Genomic DNA, 18,508 nt, shown 5'->3' with positions numbered 1-18,508 from the left:
CACACACAATTGATTGCTTAAGTAAATATCCAGTCATAACTGTAGTTTCACCATAGCGCTATGGTGAAACTACAGTTATGACTGGATATTTACTTAAGCAATCAATTGTGTGTGCATTTTTGGTTTGAGACATGTTTGGGCAGAGACTCATGAATGCTTTTCCCTCTGGCCTTCAGAAGACACTGATTTACAGAGAGTGCTCACTGATCTCGGTGCTTTATTAAAAAGTACCTTTTCAGGGGGGAAAACTGATGTAAGAAAAACCAGGAGGAAGATGCGAGCTCTCCTAAGCACATAATAGCCCTAGCAGGTTAATAAAATGTCCCTGCTTCAGACAGGCTATTTTCCCAGTCAAAACTCACTGCCCATAGTCAGTGAACTGTTATTCTTGGCAGGTGGGAAATGTTTATAAAATGTGACACCCTTTCCCCATAAGCTTATCAACAATTGATGGCCATTGCAGTTACCCAAGAATCATCTTATCTTGGGGCCGATATGCAAAATTTGCAAAAGGGGGTCTAATCTGAGCTGAGCTGTCTTCAACTCATTCTTATTTCATTATCCTTAAGGAAATGCTCAGTTGGAAAGGCTGAGGCTGATTCACGAGGATGCTGGGAAGTGGGATACGGACAGGAATTAGCCAAAAAGACTTCCCTACTGTTTTGTTACTCAAGAGTATCACTCCAGGTGAAAAGAAGAAGGTCCTATTGAAGAACTGAAGTTCCACAACACTGCCTAGGTGGCTGGGTGCTGGGCTGGGGTGTAGAACACCTGGGTTTGAGTGTTGCTCTGTCCAGAACCAGCTATGGAATACAGCACATGTTAACACGCTAGCCTCGGTTTTATTTCCTCAACCAGTGAAAGGAAGCATTTGTGCTTCATCCTTTCTAATTATTCTCCTTGCTTGAACATTTTATAAACAGTCAGTTACTAGAAATAAGAGTGCATGGATCAAGCTGTGCTCTTTGTGTTTTCCCAGGTGGCTTTCAGTATTTGAGGGAAAAGAGACAGGTCCTCTGTTTTCCAAGATGACCATGGTCTATGTGTGCAGGTATAACTGAAAGCACCAAGATTTGACACAGCATCTTTCCTTTACTTAGTGATGATATGTGTGAACAGGTATACCCACCAGTAGGCAAAGAAACACAACCCCGGTGGATACATGAATGGGCAGGAACACAAGGAATTCACAAATGAGAGCAGACAAACACATACAGGAAAGTCCAAATCATCAGTAATAAAGATAATTTAGAGTCAGGTGCTCTTTTCCACACGCAATTTTAAGACTGAGTATTGACAAGGAAGAAGTAAAGTCAGTACACCCTCACATTGCTAGTGTCATTGTAAATTGATGCAAACTTTCTGATGAGTGATTTTTATAATATCTATCAACAGCATCAAACAGTTCAAATTCTTTGACCTAGTAATTCTGCATCTGTGAATCTGTTCTAAGGAAGCATTCCAAAAAACTGAGAGTCTAAAGCCTAAAGGTGTCAGTTGCAAAATTATTTTTCATAGTGGAAAACTGGAATAATCTAAATGTTCAGCAATAATCAGTAGAATATTATGCAGCTAATAGAATTTATTATGGAAAATTACATAGTGATATTGAAAATTTTATGCTATTATGTTAAAAGAGGTAGAAAATTATATTGATACAATGATTATGACAGGAAAATTTATACATAATAACGGCGGCTGAATATTCTACTTATTAAGGGTTTGACATGGAATAATTAACTCTTTCTATCCTCCCAACATCTCAGTGAGATAGTTGGCATTGTTATGCTCATTTTATAGGTAAAAAAGCTGAGGCTTGGAGAGTTTAAGTTTATTACACAATGTCACACAGTGACTCCAGAGTCAAGCACTAGACCACAATGGCCATAATGCATTTAAAAAAAAAAAAGGTGAAAGGTAATACACCATTGGTATACCATGGTATAAAAGGCGAAAGGTAATGTACCATTGATAATATACCAATATATCAAATTTCATTTAGACAGGAGGAATAAGTTTTAGTGATCTATTGCACAGCATGGTGGCCAAGTTAACAGTAATACATATTTCAAAATTCCTAAAATAGTAGATTTTAAAAGTTCTTTTTCTTTTTTTTGAGACAGGGTCTCCTTCTGTTACCCAGGCTGGAGTGCAGTAGCGCAATCATGGCTCACTGCAGCCTCAACCTCCTGAGCTCACAAGATTCTCCCACCTTAGCCTCCCAAGGAGCTGGGACTATAGGCAATACCGTGTACTAAAAACTAGCCTGGCTAGTTTTTAAATTTTTTGTAGACACAGAGTCTCACTGTGTTGCCCAGGCTGGTCTCAAACGTCTGGGCTCAATTGATCCTCCTACTTTGGCCTCCCAAAGTGCTGAGATTACAGGCAAAAGCCACTGCACTCACCCTACTTTTTATTTATTTATTTATTTTTTAAACGGAGCCTGGCTCTCTTGCCCAGGCTGGAGTGCATTGGTGATCTCGGCTCACTGCAACTTCCGCCTCCTCAATTCAAGTGATTCTCCTGCCTCAGCTTCCCACGTAGTTGGGACTACAGGAGTCCACCACCATGCCCGGCTAATTTTTGTATTTTTCGTAGAGATGAGGTTTCAGTATGTTGGCCAGGCTGGTTTTGAGCTCGTAACCTCATGATCCTCCCGCCTTGGCCTCCCAAAGTGCTAGGATTACAGGAGTGAGCCACAGCGCCCGGTCTTTTGCCTAAATATTCTTAACCACACAAAATGAGAAGTAGATGAGATGATAAATATGTTAATTACCCCGATGTAATATTTTTACAGCGTATACGTCTATCAAAACACTACACTGTACCCCACAAACATATAAAATTATTTGTCAATTAAAACAATTTTTAAAATTACATTAAAAAATAAAACATTTTGAAAAGATAATATGCCAAAATCCAAAGGGTGGTTCTGTAGAAGTCATGGGGGGTGGGGCGGGGGAAGACAGCAGGAATACTATCCATAAGGGGAAAGGACATACAACCTTCTTCTAGTCTTTCCTCTGGTGCAAAATGGTACCTCCATGGAGCAGTCTAATGTATTTAATATATCCAGTTGCCCTTGAAGCTCTAATGCTTTAAGGTCAGGAAGCTTCTCAGCAGCAATTGCAGTGGACTGATTCCTATTGGTGAGTCATCTGTTCTCCTTGTGGCTATTAAGTGTCACTTAAGTTGGCAATCAAAATGGAAATTCATTTAGGTTGGCAATCAAAATGGAGATTCATTTTGATCAAGGTTCACATAAGGAAACCTACACATGGGCATTTGGATTCAGGTAAAAGGCCAAGCAAGTTTCCGGTGCCTTCCAATGATGTCGGGGAGGGTGCCAGTCCCAGAGCGAGGTATGTGTCTTGGTGTTGTGTCTCCTCGTGCTTCTTGATTTACTTAGGAATCAACTCTCGGTTTGTCCTTCATTCACATACTCTCTGATATCCTTCAGTTTATGAGACTCAGTCCAAGACCAGCTGTTATTATGGAAGAGTTATTTGATGCTCTAAGACCCATAGCAGGTCATGAGAGAGAAAAAGCCAACCATAAATTAACCTGATGCATGAGTATTCAGAAAAGTTGTAAATACTTGGTTTGAGGTTCTTCTGTAATAGCTACTAATGAGGATTAGTAAATGAGAAGTTAAACACCAAACTTCTCTGTTAGCAATTTAGCTTAAGGGCAGCTTTTTACATGTCGGTTTAAAACCCTGTGTCTGTAGAATAATAGGTAAATGGGCATTCCGTTTTTAAATATGTAACATTAGGACATATGTGTGCTTTTTATTTAAACTGTCTTCCCCTAAAATAATAATTTTTTATTAAAAGCTTAATGGTACAGAAGACTGTTCAATAACTGTTTAAATGTTTAGGGTATGGCTATTTTTAAATGATTTTGTTCACTTTTGTTTCTCTGTTTTTTTACCCTTTATTATCACTTTTTAAAGACAAATCTAACCCAAAGCTAAGACAATCAATTAATTTTACCTTACTCAAATGTGATTATGGATATGATATTCTTATCTGATTCAGCTGGGGAGAAAAAGAACATTTGGTTGACAGGTTAGAAACTCAAATGCCTATAAGGGCTTTTAAGGTAATCCTCTGAAGACAAAAAAAAATAATAATAATAATAAGGGGGGTGGGCCATAGTAATAAGGGGGATGGGCTCTGGTGAATGAGGGGGGTGGGTGTGGTGATGGGATGTAGTCTGTAATGATAAGGGGGTGGGCTCTGGTGATGAGGGGCGTGGGCGTGGTGATGGGATGTAGTCTGTAATGATGAGGGGGTAGGCTCTGGTGATGAGGGGCATGGGCGTGGTGATGGGATGTAGTCTGTAATGATGAGGGGGTGGGCTCTGGTGATGAGGGGTGTGGGCATGGTGATGGGATGTAGTCTGTGATGATGAGGGGGTGGGCTCTGGTGATGACAGGGGTGGGCGTGGTGATGGGGTGTACTCTGTAATGTTGAAGGGGTGGGCTCTGGTGATGAGGGGCATAGGCGTGGTGGTGGGATGTAGTCTGTAATGATGAGGGGGTGGGCTCTGGTGATGAGAGGGTGGGCTGTAGTGATGGGGGGTGCTGGCCATAGTGGTGAGGGGCTGTGAGGCCATGGTGAACTATTCAAGATCAGTGAAAGGTGGCACTCCTGAATCAGCCTTAGCCAAATGCAAATCCAGCACTACCAAATCTGATTCTTTAGCCAAAAATTCAGCTTTTTTGTGTGTGTTGTTGTCTAATTTTTACCCATAGGAAATTAATTAGTATTCTTTAAAAGCATTGTTTGAGCCAGTCAAAACGTGGGCCAACTCTGGTCTACAGGCAAGTTTGTGAACTCTGATCTAGCCTACAAATAAAAATTCCATCCATTTTCATTTCCTGGACATTCATTTTATTGTGTCACCTCTGTGATATGAGGAGAAACCATGATGTGTATTTATAATATAGGAAAGTAGAAGATAAAACAGTAAGGAAAACTCTCTTTTATAAAAAAAAAAAACAACCCATGACATGAAAATAACATATTTACATAATAATGATACAAACAGAACCTCACATGTAAATATCTGGCTTGTGGTTTCTGACCACTTATAATGGCAACTTTATTGTACTGCTAAAAAGCAAACCACAAAAACACTTTCATGTCAGTCACAATCAGGCTTCAAACACGTGGACACATTGAGCGTGCTCACAGGCTGAGTCAACTCTAACCATATTGAGGCACTGCTACATAATTATCATTCCCCATTAGTTATAGAATTTTAGGAAAAGAGGTATGTCAATTACAATGTATTCCATGGAATTAAAGTTTGAATATCTGAGGATATGACAGTTTGAAAAATGTCATCTTACAGAGAGAAAAGTTCTACCGTTCATGTTGGCAGGAAGAGAAGTGTCAAGTAATTCATGTTGATTAAAAAATTGCTATTGTCATTTACTGAAGATAATGAAGAAGGAACTATCATTCAGAGACAATTTGCATAATTTCAAATGAGGGAACTTACCTGGATTAAGAACAATAATCCTTTCTTTTCTATGTTTTTCTTGGCATGCATTAATGATTAAAGTTGAAAAGACTCCAAAAAAGTAAAAATACTACCACTGACTAGATTAATTCTGTATTACAAATTTAATTGTGTGTTACTTCACCATTAGCAGCCGCTCTAGAAATACTCTGTGGCATGCTCAAAAAATAAGGATTAGTGGAAAAGATGTTTCAAATAAAGTGTCTAGGCTTCAGGAATGCTTTCTGCTGAGAGTGTATGAACAGACATAAAATTAAAACTTCAGAGTTTCACACATTTTATGTAGGCTGGTTTTTGGACAAACACGCAAAAGCAGATGACTCAGCAAGCCACTAAGAAAAGCAATATTTTCTGCATATCTTGAACATTAAAATCAATGTCGGTGTGAAGTGACACTATTACAGGCATCCTGTGAGGTTTTAGAGTTCCGGTGACCTCATCCAGGCTGGCACTAAGCACATTGCTCTAAGGGACAAAGAGAATTTGCAGCATCTAGGTTTGGGTAACGCCATGGGTCACTTGCTCATTGGTCTGTTTATGTTTCCTTTCATTTGTTTCTAATAAAAATCTTGGAGACCAAAGTTTCTGCTTGACATGATTTCTTTGGAATTCCAAAAGGCCTCACCAGGGCTTCCTGGCTCTGCTATGACCATCGTCTAATGGATTACAGATACATTTCAGTTTAGGGCTTCATAACAGCACCACAGAAACACACAAAACAACATGTATTCCACATTATGAATTTTGATTTGAGCAAAACCCAGCATATTGGGGAAAATTAGAGATGGAAAAGACTTATCAGACTCACGCTCTCCTCATTTTCTTAGTGCAGTTAGCTCTCCAACCTTAATACAAATTAGTAACAGAGCGACTACTTCTCTTAGGAACTTATTCTAGGGCCACAGAGATCTTGCTGCTAGCTGCTATTATCTTTCCATACAAAATTTCAAGTGCTTAATTTAATATAATTTATCCCAAAGTCAATCTATTTATTACTCATTTCCATTCAGCTGGGCAATGATGGAGGTAATGAGTTTATGTATCTCATACCTGGCATAGTGGATACTCATTCAATATTAGTTTCTTACCTTTATTACTTTGTCTAAAGTATTGCCTGAATTTAACTTGGAAAAAGCTGATACGTTCTTGCACTCTTTTCTGGTTACTTTTAATCAATATACTCAGAGGCATAGAACTGAAAAATGTCACCGGTGCTTCCATCACGTTCTATTTCTCCCTCCCTCCCTCCTTGCCCCTGCAACAATCTCCCTCCATATCCCATTTCCTTGCTGCTCCATAGACAAGTTAATTTTATACTGAGAGAAGTCTGCCATGAAGCTATGTAATTCCATGTGGCTTTAATTCTTTGGACTGTTGATAACTTCATTGTTTTTAATCATCTTTAAATGTTTAGGCATAGCGTAGATCACAGTCATGGGGATAAACAGAAAAAGGAAAACATTAAATGTAAGCCCACGCTTTGGAGATGCACAAATAATTGAACTCAGTTCCCAAAGGACAGGCGTATAGCCCTACGAGTGTTCACAAGCATGAATATTCATGAGTCTCTTGCAATGAACTGTTTAACCACCGTGCTTCATTAGGAATTGAAATCTTTTAAGCAAGCATTTATCTCTTCCAACACCCTAGAACGGAATATCCTATCCTTGTTTTATCAAAATTCAAATTCAAACCAATTCTGCAGGCTGCATTGTGTGATTTCCTTGTGCCATGCTCTTCCAGGAAGGGCAAATGTCAAGCAACAAGACACATAGTCAGTCACCAGTCCCCTGGGTCTCAGTTAAATGGTGAGGAAGGACATGAAACAGGTCATTGTGAGCATGCTGAGAGGTGCCAAAGGGGAAGCATAAGGCAGGGTCGCTGTGTGTGGTTGGACAGGCTGTGTAAGTTTTGGAATGCAGAAAGTCTCCACATCTGAGGTGGCACCATCCGCGTCTCACACCTTGTTGATTTGTGTATTTCTCAACACAATTCTCTGACAGATGTTGCCAGAGTGTCCTGCTCTAACAAAATTAATGTATTACAATCATTTGCAGACAGACAGAAATAAAGTATTTTGAGAAAGGGCTCTCTTTTCTAATTCACAAAACGGCACCACACAGATGAGAGGAAGGCCTGTGTAGGGTGTGAAGGGAGCAGAGAATAAGCCTGTTTAATTACCTTAGTCTAAAAGCCAGGGAAGGCCTCCTGAGGAAGGGTTTACCTGAGACATGAAGGATTAGCAGTAGTTTGAAATTTTATTACAAACTCCACAGAATACCTAACCTATGTCTTTGTACTGGGTATCTATTAATAGTTTCCCAGAAAACATATCCTCAAATCACAGTTGATCTGAAAGGAATCTGCCATTCAGCCTCTCTATGTAGTTAATGAACAAGAGAACACAAGCTCTTTGAAACCAGAGCACAAAGATGGAAAACTGTATACACATCTAGCTTTCTAAGCATTTCCTCTGACAAACTCCCATATTTGTTTTTAAAATGTATTTCGTCTTGGTATGTTATTTGGAAATTCTTCTATTTTCCACTGTATTTTGGTAGGGAATATGCGAAGGGGTTGAAGGGTAATTGCTACTTAATTAGATGAAAAATGAGCAGTGAGGATCCTACTTTTCTGCTCTCCATAAATTTAACCACTGCATGGATAATAACAATAAAAAGCCTTTCTTGAACGGATTTCTCCATTTTAGAGAATTTAACCATCAGCCATCTTTGGAGGCATGGAAGTATGCTCCATTATAAAGTATAAGGTATTTTATTTTTCTACACAATAATAATCAGAAACCATAGTGACGATAGCCAGTGTTGTCATTATGTCAAATACTATCTATCCAACACTGTCCTTAGATGTTTGAGTTTACTCAGTTCTTCCCCACAACGACCTCTAATATGGAAACTGCTTCATTCCCATTTTATAGGCTAGGGATCTGAGGCATAAACTGGTTTTAATAATTTGCCCAAGGTCACAGAGCTTGCCAATGGCAGAACTGAGATTTGAACCTGGCAGTGTGGTCCTAGAGCTCTTGACCTTTCTGCTGCCCTGGTTTATTAGGGCGAGTATTGAACCTAGCCTCTAGGTGAAATGGAAAACCATTAATTAAGCTTTCTGAATTACACAAATCCACATCTAGAATTAACCACACTGCTAGTATAACTTGCATTTTAGTCAGAATAGATTTTGGACCTATTATTCATTGAGAAAGACTTCCAGTGAGAAAAACAAAGTAAAATTAAAAGATGACACAAGGATACGAAGGTTCTGACTCTCTCAAAAAGCTGGACCCAGGCGTGGGCATCCCTGTGCACTGAGATCATTCCCCATTTTGCCGTCTTCACGGTGAGGCATAGATGGGTTATTTAGGCTGAGTCTCTAGCACGATGTGACTGCCTGTGAGCTTTGCCTTAAGAATTCCCTAAAGGGTTTTCTGCAGAACTGCCTTGAGATACAATCAAGGGAATCTCAGAAGTGCTCAGTATGTTTTGGAGACCTGGCGTACTGCATCTGCCTCTCAAAGATTCACAGTGTGCGTGGGCCTGTCTTAAGGCCCCAAGAAGCTCTACACTAATGAAACCTCTGTCACCTTTAAAACCTCAAATTGCAGAATGCTGTTTGATTATGGAATTCTTTATTTCTTAGAACACCTATGAATCTACCTGTAAAACTAATGTTGGACAAATGCTGCCTGAAGCTGAGCATGTCAGTGAGGAACAGCAGGACACACAGAGAGAGGGGAAAAAATCACAGAAGAAAGATGTTTCAAGGCAGGAAAACATGGGTAGAGGGCAAGTTGAAATGTCTATATTGCTAACTGTGGTGCTTCTTACAAATGAGTCCTATATGTGACTAGCATATATGTCAGACACATATATGTCAATCATATGACATGCATACTTTAATTGAATACATATTCAATTAGTATAGTATCTATTAATATAGAACTATATTTAATATATATTAATATATAACATAAAATTTAATATAACTTATTAAATATAATCAATATATTAAATATAATCAATATAATTATATTAAGTATAATTAATACAATTATATTAAATATATGAAATACAACCAATAAAATTGTATTTATAGTATTAAACAAATATATTAAATATTATATATTTAATTTATATTTAATATTTAATTGAATATATTATACTCAAAGTATACAAATATATATTATACTCAAAATATACAAAAGGAGCAGGAATTTTGATTATGTGAGACAAAATAGCAGGTCTGGCATATTAGCAATCATCAGTGTAGTAAAACTAGTCCACGTGTTTACCCGCACTGTCTCTCCCTACTTCTGGAAAGGAGAAATGGAGCAGAATGTGTTGGTGTGAACCAGACTGTCTAAGGAGAGGGAGGAAGATAAAAGACTTAAGGGACTTAACACACTTGGATTTAAGGGCTAAAACTATTGTTAAGTGTTCTGGATTTTAATAGTTTCTCTCTCTGTCTCCTTCTCTTAGAAAAGCAACAAAAGACAGAAGAAAAATCAGGAAAGAATCTGCAATTTCCTATGCAACACTGCAACAGGTTTTATTTTTTATTAAAATTCAATGGGAGATTTGATTTCTTAAAGCTCCCAAGAAATGATACCGAAAAAAAGTTTTAACATAGAAAAGTGTGGATTTTCTGCTTCATCTGTAGACACAGACATAAGACACATCTGGTTTATACTTTCCCTTTTCCTTCAAATTCTCTAGAGTTTCTAGGATCTTTATAAAGAATCTCAGGGTAGCAGGGGTTTGTTCTAGGGAAAATCCTCCATCACCAGCAGTCCCTCACCCACCCACAAAGCTTTACAATGACTTAAATCCAGCTCAGGACTGCTGTGGGAATACTATTTATGAACATACATTACTGTGTGCAAAGATTGTAAAGTAGGAAATGAGTTGTGTTTGAGGCTGTAAGTTCACATCTTTGAATCATTTCAGATGGACAGAGAGGGAGGTAACTAAAAATGTTCTGAAGCTGAAACATTAATTGGGGCTAACGGCACACAAAGAAAAATAATCTATAGCATGAAGAAAAAGCCCATCTGTCAAGGCAGTGGGCTCAGAGTTTGAAGGTGGGTGGACCGGCTTGCAGGGGACTTGGGAGAATAGGACACTCTCTCTGAGTGGAAGGTTGGAAAGCTTCAGCTTTCAGTTTTTAATGAGAGCTTGGATCAAGTCTTGCCAAGATGGGCAGACTCACAGGCAGCTTCACTGAAGGTCTAGGAAGGGTACGACTGCTGACCCTGAAGTCCTGAAAACTGTCCCATTCTCACTTCAGGCCCCGTGAGGTCTGGTTATATCTCATCTCTGTGAAATCTCTGATCTTTACAACAATATTTCCCCTTGTTTGAACTACCTGGGGTAGCACCCTTTTTCTTATACCCCACTCCTGCAAAAGACTTCCCAGGACCAGGAGACATGAGATAAATGGAGAATTTCAATTCCATATGGTGCACTCACCACCTGCCTTCCCCAGTTATCTATCTAATATGCCCGGACACATTTTTCTCTGGCTATTTCATGGAAACAGCATAAAGTAAGGAACAAAACTAAAGATCAGCAGGACATACACAGTTATTATTGGAGAATAAAACTATTTTCAAGACAGCAAGAATCTGGAGGGATCCCAAGTTCACCATATAACTAGATCTTTTATCTGTTATTTCTCAGATTTTGAAAACATAAAATGTCTAAAATGTCTATGTACACGTTATGTGGTTTACTAAATAGAAAGTGAGGTTTACCCGATTTGCTTATTCTATTAGAATGTTAAAAACAGTAAATGATTACATAAATTGTGTGCCTCTTCAGAGTAGTAACAGGATGGCTCTTTTAAGTAGGCTATTTCTAGAAAGCAAAGTAAGTGTTTTTTTGCTAAATATTCTATTATACCTCATTCAAGTATTTTAAATAAAATATTTTAAATGATTGAGATAAATGACTTACAAAATAAAACAAAATTCTCTTTGAATCTGCATTGTTTCAGTTTAAATGATATTTTCTTTAAGAATATCATATAGTTGTTTAGGAGGAACATTTAAATTGGGATATGTAAACATGTGATATGCTTGATCTAGTTGTTAACAGATAATGACTATCAAGTTGTTTCTATTTCAATGAAGTTTCTAAATTCACGCAAATTTAGAAACATTCTGTTTCCATAGCAGCAGATAAAGAGTAAAACCAAAAAGATTTTATTGATTTTAACAAGGCTTAGAGAATTTGTTCTCCTTTTTAGCAGTGATTTTTGCTCTTTTTTTTTAAGTCTTTCACAACATCTCGTTTTCTGTTTTCTAAATGTATTTAGTAAATCACCTAAAATTTCAAAGTAGATATTTGTGACATTACTGTAAAATTACACATTCTTATAGTAATGTAGAATAACCGATATTTAATTCTTAATGTCAAACAGATACTAAACTATGAAGTCAAGACCAGACATCAAAGACTCTAACCACAGGTATTATCAGTTTAACACATGAATAAAACATTGCATTACAAATGCTTTTAGGTAACTCATTAATGATTACAAGCATAGTATAACATTTTCTGTCACTGTTAATTTATTAAGACTCAGGCATCAGGCTTTCACAGATAAGTGTTAGAGTCACAAAATGCAAGTTTCTTCATGGTTAATGTGACAGCATGACAATGGATCGCTGAAATTAGCAGAATAATTGTTCCATGTTAATGTGCTAAGAAACCAGGCAATAGACTTTCTTTTTTGGTGCATTTGTTGTTTCAGTTGAGTGTTTTTCTCCAATTTTTCTGCTCTTTAAGTTTCTGTTTGTCAAAACACACAACGGCTTACCTGTAACAGACACACAGCCTAACGGAGCGATCAGAGTAATGGGAGCAAATCCATAGGCTGCGAAGTTCCCCGTCTCTCCCACGGCCATCAGCAGGACACCACCCCACCACAGCACACTCTTGAAGTATGGCCTTGGGTGCTCCTGTTGTGCCAGCTGAAGGTGAGAATATTTCTGAAAGTAAATCAGAAGATAAATAAGAAAACATTCTGAGCTATGAAGGGAATGCCACTTTTTTTCTTTTGTATTCCTTTAATTCTTTTTATAAGAACACTAATTTTTTTTGTATTTTTAAAAGAACAAATACATTTTTGGGGAATTATTGAAAATTATACGAGGTCATTTTCTAGCAAAGATTTGTATAAACAAATATAGTGGTCACCCCTCGATCCACGGATTCATTTTCTGTGGTTTCAGTTACCCATGGTCAGAAAATATTAGATGGAAAATTCCAGAAATAAACATTTCATGCATTTTAAATTGCATTCTCTTCTGAGTAGCAGGATGAAATCTCTTGCTGTCCCGCCTGGTATGTGAATCCTCCCTTTGTCCAATGTATCCAGGCTACAGATGCTCCCCGTCCCTTAGTCATTCAGTGGCCCTCTCGGTTATCAGATCAGCTGTTGCAATAGCACAGTGCTTGTGTTCAGGTAACCCTTATCTTTCTTACTTGTTCTATTTTATTATTAGTTATTGTTGTTAATCTTTTACTGTGCCTAAGTTATAAATTAAATGTGATCATAGGTATGTATGTATAGGAAAAACATAGTATATACTGAATAGGATTCAGTATTAGCTGTAGTTTCAGACATCCACTGGGAGTCTTGCAATTTATCCCCTGAGGTTAAGAGGGAATTACCATATAACATTCTGGGAGATATTTTGATGTTCAGGTTTATTTTGATTCAAATCATTTTAGAGACTGCAGCAATTTGATTCTAATTCAAACTGATTCATTAAATGATTTAAAATGGTTTATTTAATTCCTGATTTGGTTAAAAATTCATATTTCATTCAATTTGCATTTAGCAAATCAGCGATTTATTCAGGTTTCCAATTCATGTTCAGTTATAGTTCCTATTTTGTATTCTACATTCTTTCCTCAAGACCATTAGTCTATACTGGCATATTTAAGAGTATTTTAAAGAAAGGGGAAAAAAACCCTATAATCTGTACTTTTATGAACTGCTTCTAAAAAGTATCCATATCCCACCTGGGGTGAAGGCTATGAAAGATATCAAAGTACTGCAAATCAAACCAGTGCTATTTATCCATTAGACACCATAGGCCTCTTACCTAGGGTCTACAATACTGTCAGAGCCCACTCCACACCCCTCAAAATTAATTTCTTTTAAAATCAGAAGAAGAAGAAGAAAAATGAATGCACTCCAGCTTGCATTATATTTCTCTTTACACCAATGAGGTCATAAAATATATATATATTTTTATAATTTTTATGGAGGAAAGAGCCACAAAGACAAAAGTTTCCAAGACCCATGAGAGTCATAATGTGTCCCTGGATTAATCTACAGTGCTAGAAAAATAAGCTTTTTTCTTACCTGAATATTTAGAGAAATGCTGATCACCAAGTTTCCTAAAATGGCCAGCAAAACTCCAAAAAGGTGAATCTGTAAAAGAAAATGTTTTCCTTAAATAATACTTGTAAGATATTTACTGGAAGAAAAAAGACAAATTTAGGTATTCATTCGTTTGTTCAGTAATTCAGCTTTAGCTCAGCACCCATTTGCTAGGGTAGGTTTGATAAAAATTACACATTCTTATAGTAATGTAGAATAACCAATTAATACCATAAATACCTTTTAATATGATTTAATTAGAATTAGTTTTTCACTTTTTTCAGACACTATTTTTAAGAAATCACTTGGTCCTCTATGAATTCTCTAGATATTTGCCTGCCTCATTTACTAATATAAATAAAATAGTTATTTGGCTTTTTCCTATCAAGATGCTGCTTCTTATATATCCTTTCTTTTTATTTTCTTTTCTGTAATATGTTTTGGAGGACTGTGATATGAAAGAAAGATAATCGGACTACAAGGTAAAGGATAAATCTGAGATACAGATTTGCTCTTTTCTAACTGGGTGACCTTTTGAGCAAGTTATTTCACTTCTCTGGCCTAAGTAAAAATGGGATATTAGATAAGATGTTTCCAGAAATCCCTTTACTTCTAAGGCTCTATGATCTCCACTGGAGATGGGCTAAATTTTCCTACTACTCCCCTGGTCAAAAACCTACAATGATTCTCTACAGTCTACTATATCAAACAATAAACTACTGTAACAGCTCACCACAATTAGTCCTCACCCAGCCCTCTGTCCATGACTTACTTTTAATGTGCTTCCTCTATCTCAGGTATGTGGCACGTGCTATCCTCCAGCCAGATGTGACACTTTCTCATGTCACTGCTCTCCTAGGTCGTGCAGGTGCACCTCTCACTCACTCCAACCAAACCTCGCCCTCTTGGCCTGCAGAGGTCCATCTCCTTGAGACCTCCTCAGACCACCTCGGTCCACCTTGACTTTCTCAGATTCTAAATGGTAAGCCTCCCTTATTTATTCTTTAATATTATCATGTTTGCTCAGATTCTCTGAGGGAAAAGAACCAAGTCTTACGCTTCTTTCTATTGGGTCTTCTGCATCATCTACTGCAATATAAAATGGAAGATTTAACAAACACTTGCTTGAAAAAGTATATAATCATCTAACGCAAGAGCTATAGAGGTTAAAAGGTAAGTTCTTATACATTGCCCAAGATGTTTATCATGGATTGCTCATGTATTATTTAATGATTTCAAAAGATGCATTTGTTGCTCCCATCTAGGTCCAAAAGTATAATATCTTCTATTAGTATAAATTAGCAATGATACAAAGGATCATCTCCCTTTTATTCTACAGTACATAACTTCTAGCTAGCTTCAAATTCCAAGAAGTTATTTGAATTTCAAATGAGCATTGCAACCACAAAGAACCCTTTTCAGAATGCAAAATGTCTTTGAAGTTTAGAGCTTTATTATATGTGATTTTTGTAGCAATAAGACACCAAATTCCAGCTTGACTCAAGTATAGCATGAAATTTAGTATTTAGAAATGAAATTTAGTATTTTTTAAATGAAGTAAAAAGTTGAAAACTCATTATATAGTTGATATATAATATCCATGGTCTTTAATCAGTTAAGAATTTTCTTTTCCTAGGAGAGGCAATTGGTAATAATTTTGATCACGAACCCTCATGGGGAAACAATTGAGGTACAATACAATGTGCTATTTCCATGCTTCCTATTTACATCTAATGTACTTGGCATTAATCAGGAAAATGAAGACTGAGAAAAAACTTTGGCCATGAATGGATATTTATTAACATCTCCCATAATTATAAAAGTACATTGTTGAATAGAAATAACTCACTTTAAAATTCTTTAAGTCATTCACTGAACGGTTTAAATGGATTCAGGCTGGGTATTTAAAAATTGGTGTCAGGGTTTGGCAATAATTTCTTGGATATGACACCAAAGCATAGGCATTGAAAAAAAAAGATAAATTGTATTTCACCAAGATTAAAAACTGTGTTTTTTTTTTGGAGACAGAATCTTGCTCTGTTACCCAGGCTGGAGTGCAGTGGCATGACCTCGGCTCACTGCAATCTCTGCCTCTTAGGTTCAAGCAATTCTCGTGCCTCAGCCTCCCAAGTGGCTGGAACCACAGGCGTACGCCACCACACCCAGTTAATTTTTGTATTTTTAGTAGAAATGTTGTTTCGCCATGTTGGTCAGGCTGGTCTTGAATTTCTGACTTCAAGTGATCTGCCTGCCTCAGCTCCCAAAGTGCTGGCATTACAGGCATGAGCCACCATGCCTGGCTGAGATTAAAAACTTTTTGCATCAACATGCACTATCAACAGAGTGAAAGGCAACTCATGGAATGAGAGAAAATATTTGTAAATCATATATCTGGATTGAGATCCAGAATATTTAAAGAATGCCTACAATTCAACAACAAAAAATAAACATCCTGATTAAAAAATGGGCAAAGGACTTGAATAGCTGTTTCTCCAAGAAGACACACAAATGGCCAACAAACACATGAAAAGATGCTCAGTATCACTAATCATTAGGAAAATGCAAATCAAAACCACAATGAGTCACTACTTCACATCCATTAGGATGGCTATAATTAAAAAAAAATAAAAGAAAAGAAGTGTTAGCAAAGATGGGGAGAAATTGGAACACTTGTGCATTGCTGGTGGGAATGTAAAATGGTGCAGCCACTGTGGAAAATGGCATGGAGATTCCTCAAAAAATTAAACACTGGATTACCATATGGTCTAGCAATTCCACTTTTGGGTACATATCCAAAAGAACTCAAAACAGGGATTTGAACAGATACTTGTACACTTACATTCAATAATAGCAGCATTATTCATAATAGCCAAAAGGTGGAAGAAACCTGTGTCCCTCAGTGGATGAATGCATAAACAACAGAGTATATACATATGATGGGATATTATTCAGCCTTAAAAAGGAAGGAAGTTTCAATATACACTACAATATGGATGAACCTTAAAAACCAAAAATAAAATTCTAAGTCCCTCAACTGACTGATGGACCCTCACCTAGGCCAAAGGCATTCCAAAGTTAACCTGAAAAACTAATTTAGGCCATGATGGGCAGTGGGGGTTGGGACATACCTCATTATACCCTCCTTCCTTTAGAATTAGGGGACAACTGACCAGCATTAACATTAAAACAAAGATCTGAAGACTGGCAAAACAGACTTTTTATAGCAATAAGACACGATATTCCAGCCTGACTCTAGTATAGCATCGCATGACAGATAGTAGGCCCTGAAAGGAGTCAAAGTATTTTACCCCCATTTCTTTGTTTCTTTCTTTTTTCTCTTCTCTTCTCTTCTCTTCTCTTCTCTTCTCTTCTCTTGTCTTCTCTTCTCTTCTCTCTCTTTCTTTCTTTCTTTCTTTCTCTCTCTCTTTCTTTCTCTCGCTCTCTCTCCCTCTCTCCCTCCCTCTCTCCCCCTCTCTCTCCCTCCTTCCTTCCTTCCTTCCTTCTTTCTTTCTCTCTCTCTCTCTTTCTCCTTCCTTCCTTCCTTCCTTCCTTCCTTCCTTCCTTCCTTCCTTCCTTCTTTCTTTCTTTCTTTCTTTCTTTCTTTCTTTCTTTCTTTCTTTCTTTCTTTCTTTCTTTCTTTCTTGTCTTGCTCTGTCACCAGGCTGGAAATACTGTGGCATGATCTCTGTGGCTAATTTTTGTATTTTTAGTAGACACAGGGTTTCACCATGTTGGCCAGGATGGTCTCAATCTCTTGACCTCATGATCCTCCCGCCTCGGCCTACCTAAGTGCTGGGATTACAGGTGTGAGCTATCACACCTGACCTATTTCTTTGACATATTTTAAAATGGCCCTGCAAAGCTGTCTCTTATGGGGAAAATCTACGTTCTGTAGAGAATCTCCATCCTTTTCCAGGTCTTTTCCCTGATCCAGGAGAGAATTTACTAAGACTCAGGTACCTTTTTAGGTCTGATGAGAGCTCTGAAGCCTGCTACCCAGAGGCTTCATCTGCATAATAGAACCTTGGTCTCCACAACCCAGATATTCCTTTTTATTGATTCCATGTCTTTAGATAATAACTCTTTCAACCAATTGCCAATCAGAAAAGCTTGAATTTGCCCATGACCTGGAAGCCCCCACTTCCAGTTGTTACCCCTTTCCAGACGGAAGCAATGCACATCTTATGTGTATGGATTGATGTCTTATATCTCCCTAAAATGTATACAACCAAGCTGTGGCCTGACCACCTTGGGCACATGTTCTTATAATCTCTTGGAGCTGTGCCATAGGCCATTGGTCACTCATATTTGGCTCAGAATAAATCTCTTCAAATATTTTACAGAGTTTGACGACTTTTGTCTACAACCTTGAGGCCATTATGCTAAGTGCCAGTCACAAAAGAACAAATGTTGTGTGATTCTACTTACATGAGGGAAATTCATGAAGACAGAAAGTAGAATGGTGGTTGCCAGAGTGAGCGGAGGGAAGAATGGGGAATTTGTGTTTAATGGATATAAAGTTGGGATAGATGAAAAAATTCTGGAGGTGGATATGATGACAGCT

General features: G+C 37.6%; 1 protein-coding gene across 1 annotated transcript in view; it reads right to left on the bottom strand.

Moving 5' to 3' along the window:
• The window catches only part of LOC113224956 (NIPA-like protein 2), a 100,376-nt gene that overhangs the window by 52,332 nt on the left and 29,536 nt on the right, over window positions 1-18,508 (bottom strand). The window contains exons 2-3 of the mRNA XM_026454958.1: window positions 13,927-13,995; window positions 12,370-12,541 (exon numbers count right to left, since the gene is read on the bottom strand). Coding sequence (XP_026310743.1) covers window positions 12,370-12,541; window positions 13,927-13,995 — 241 coding nt within the window. The remainder of the gene's footprint in view (window positions 1-12,369; window positions 12,542-13,926; window positions 13,996-18,508) is intronic.

The sequence above is a fragment of the Piliocolobus tephrosceles genome, chromosome 7 (assembly GCF_002776525.5).
Source record: "Piliocolobus tephrosceles isolate RC106 chromosome 7, ASM277652v3, whole genome shotgun sequence".
NCBI classification, from domain to species: Eukaryota; Metazoa; Chordata; class Mammalia; order Primates; family Cercopithecidae; genus Piliocolobus; species Piliocolobus tephrosceles.
The sequence above is the reverse complement of the archived record's forward strand: the minus strand, read 5'-3'. Positions and strand labels throughout refer to the sequence as shown.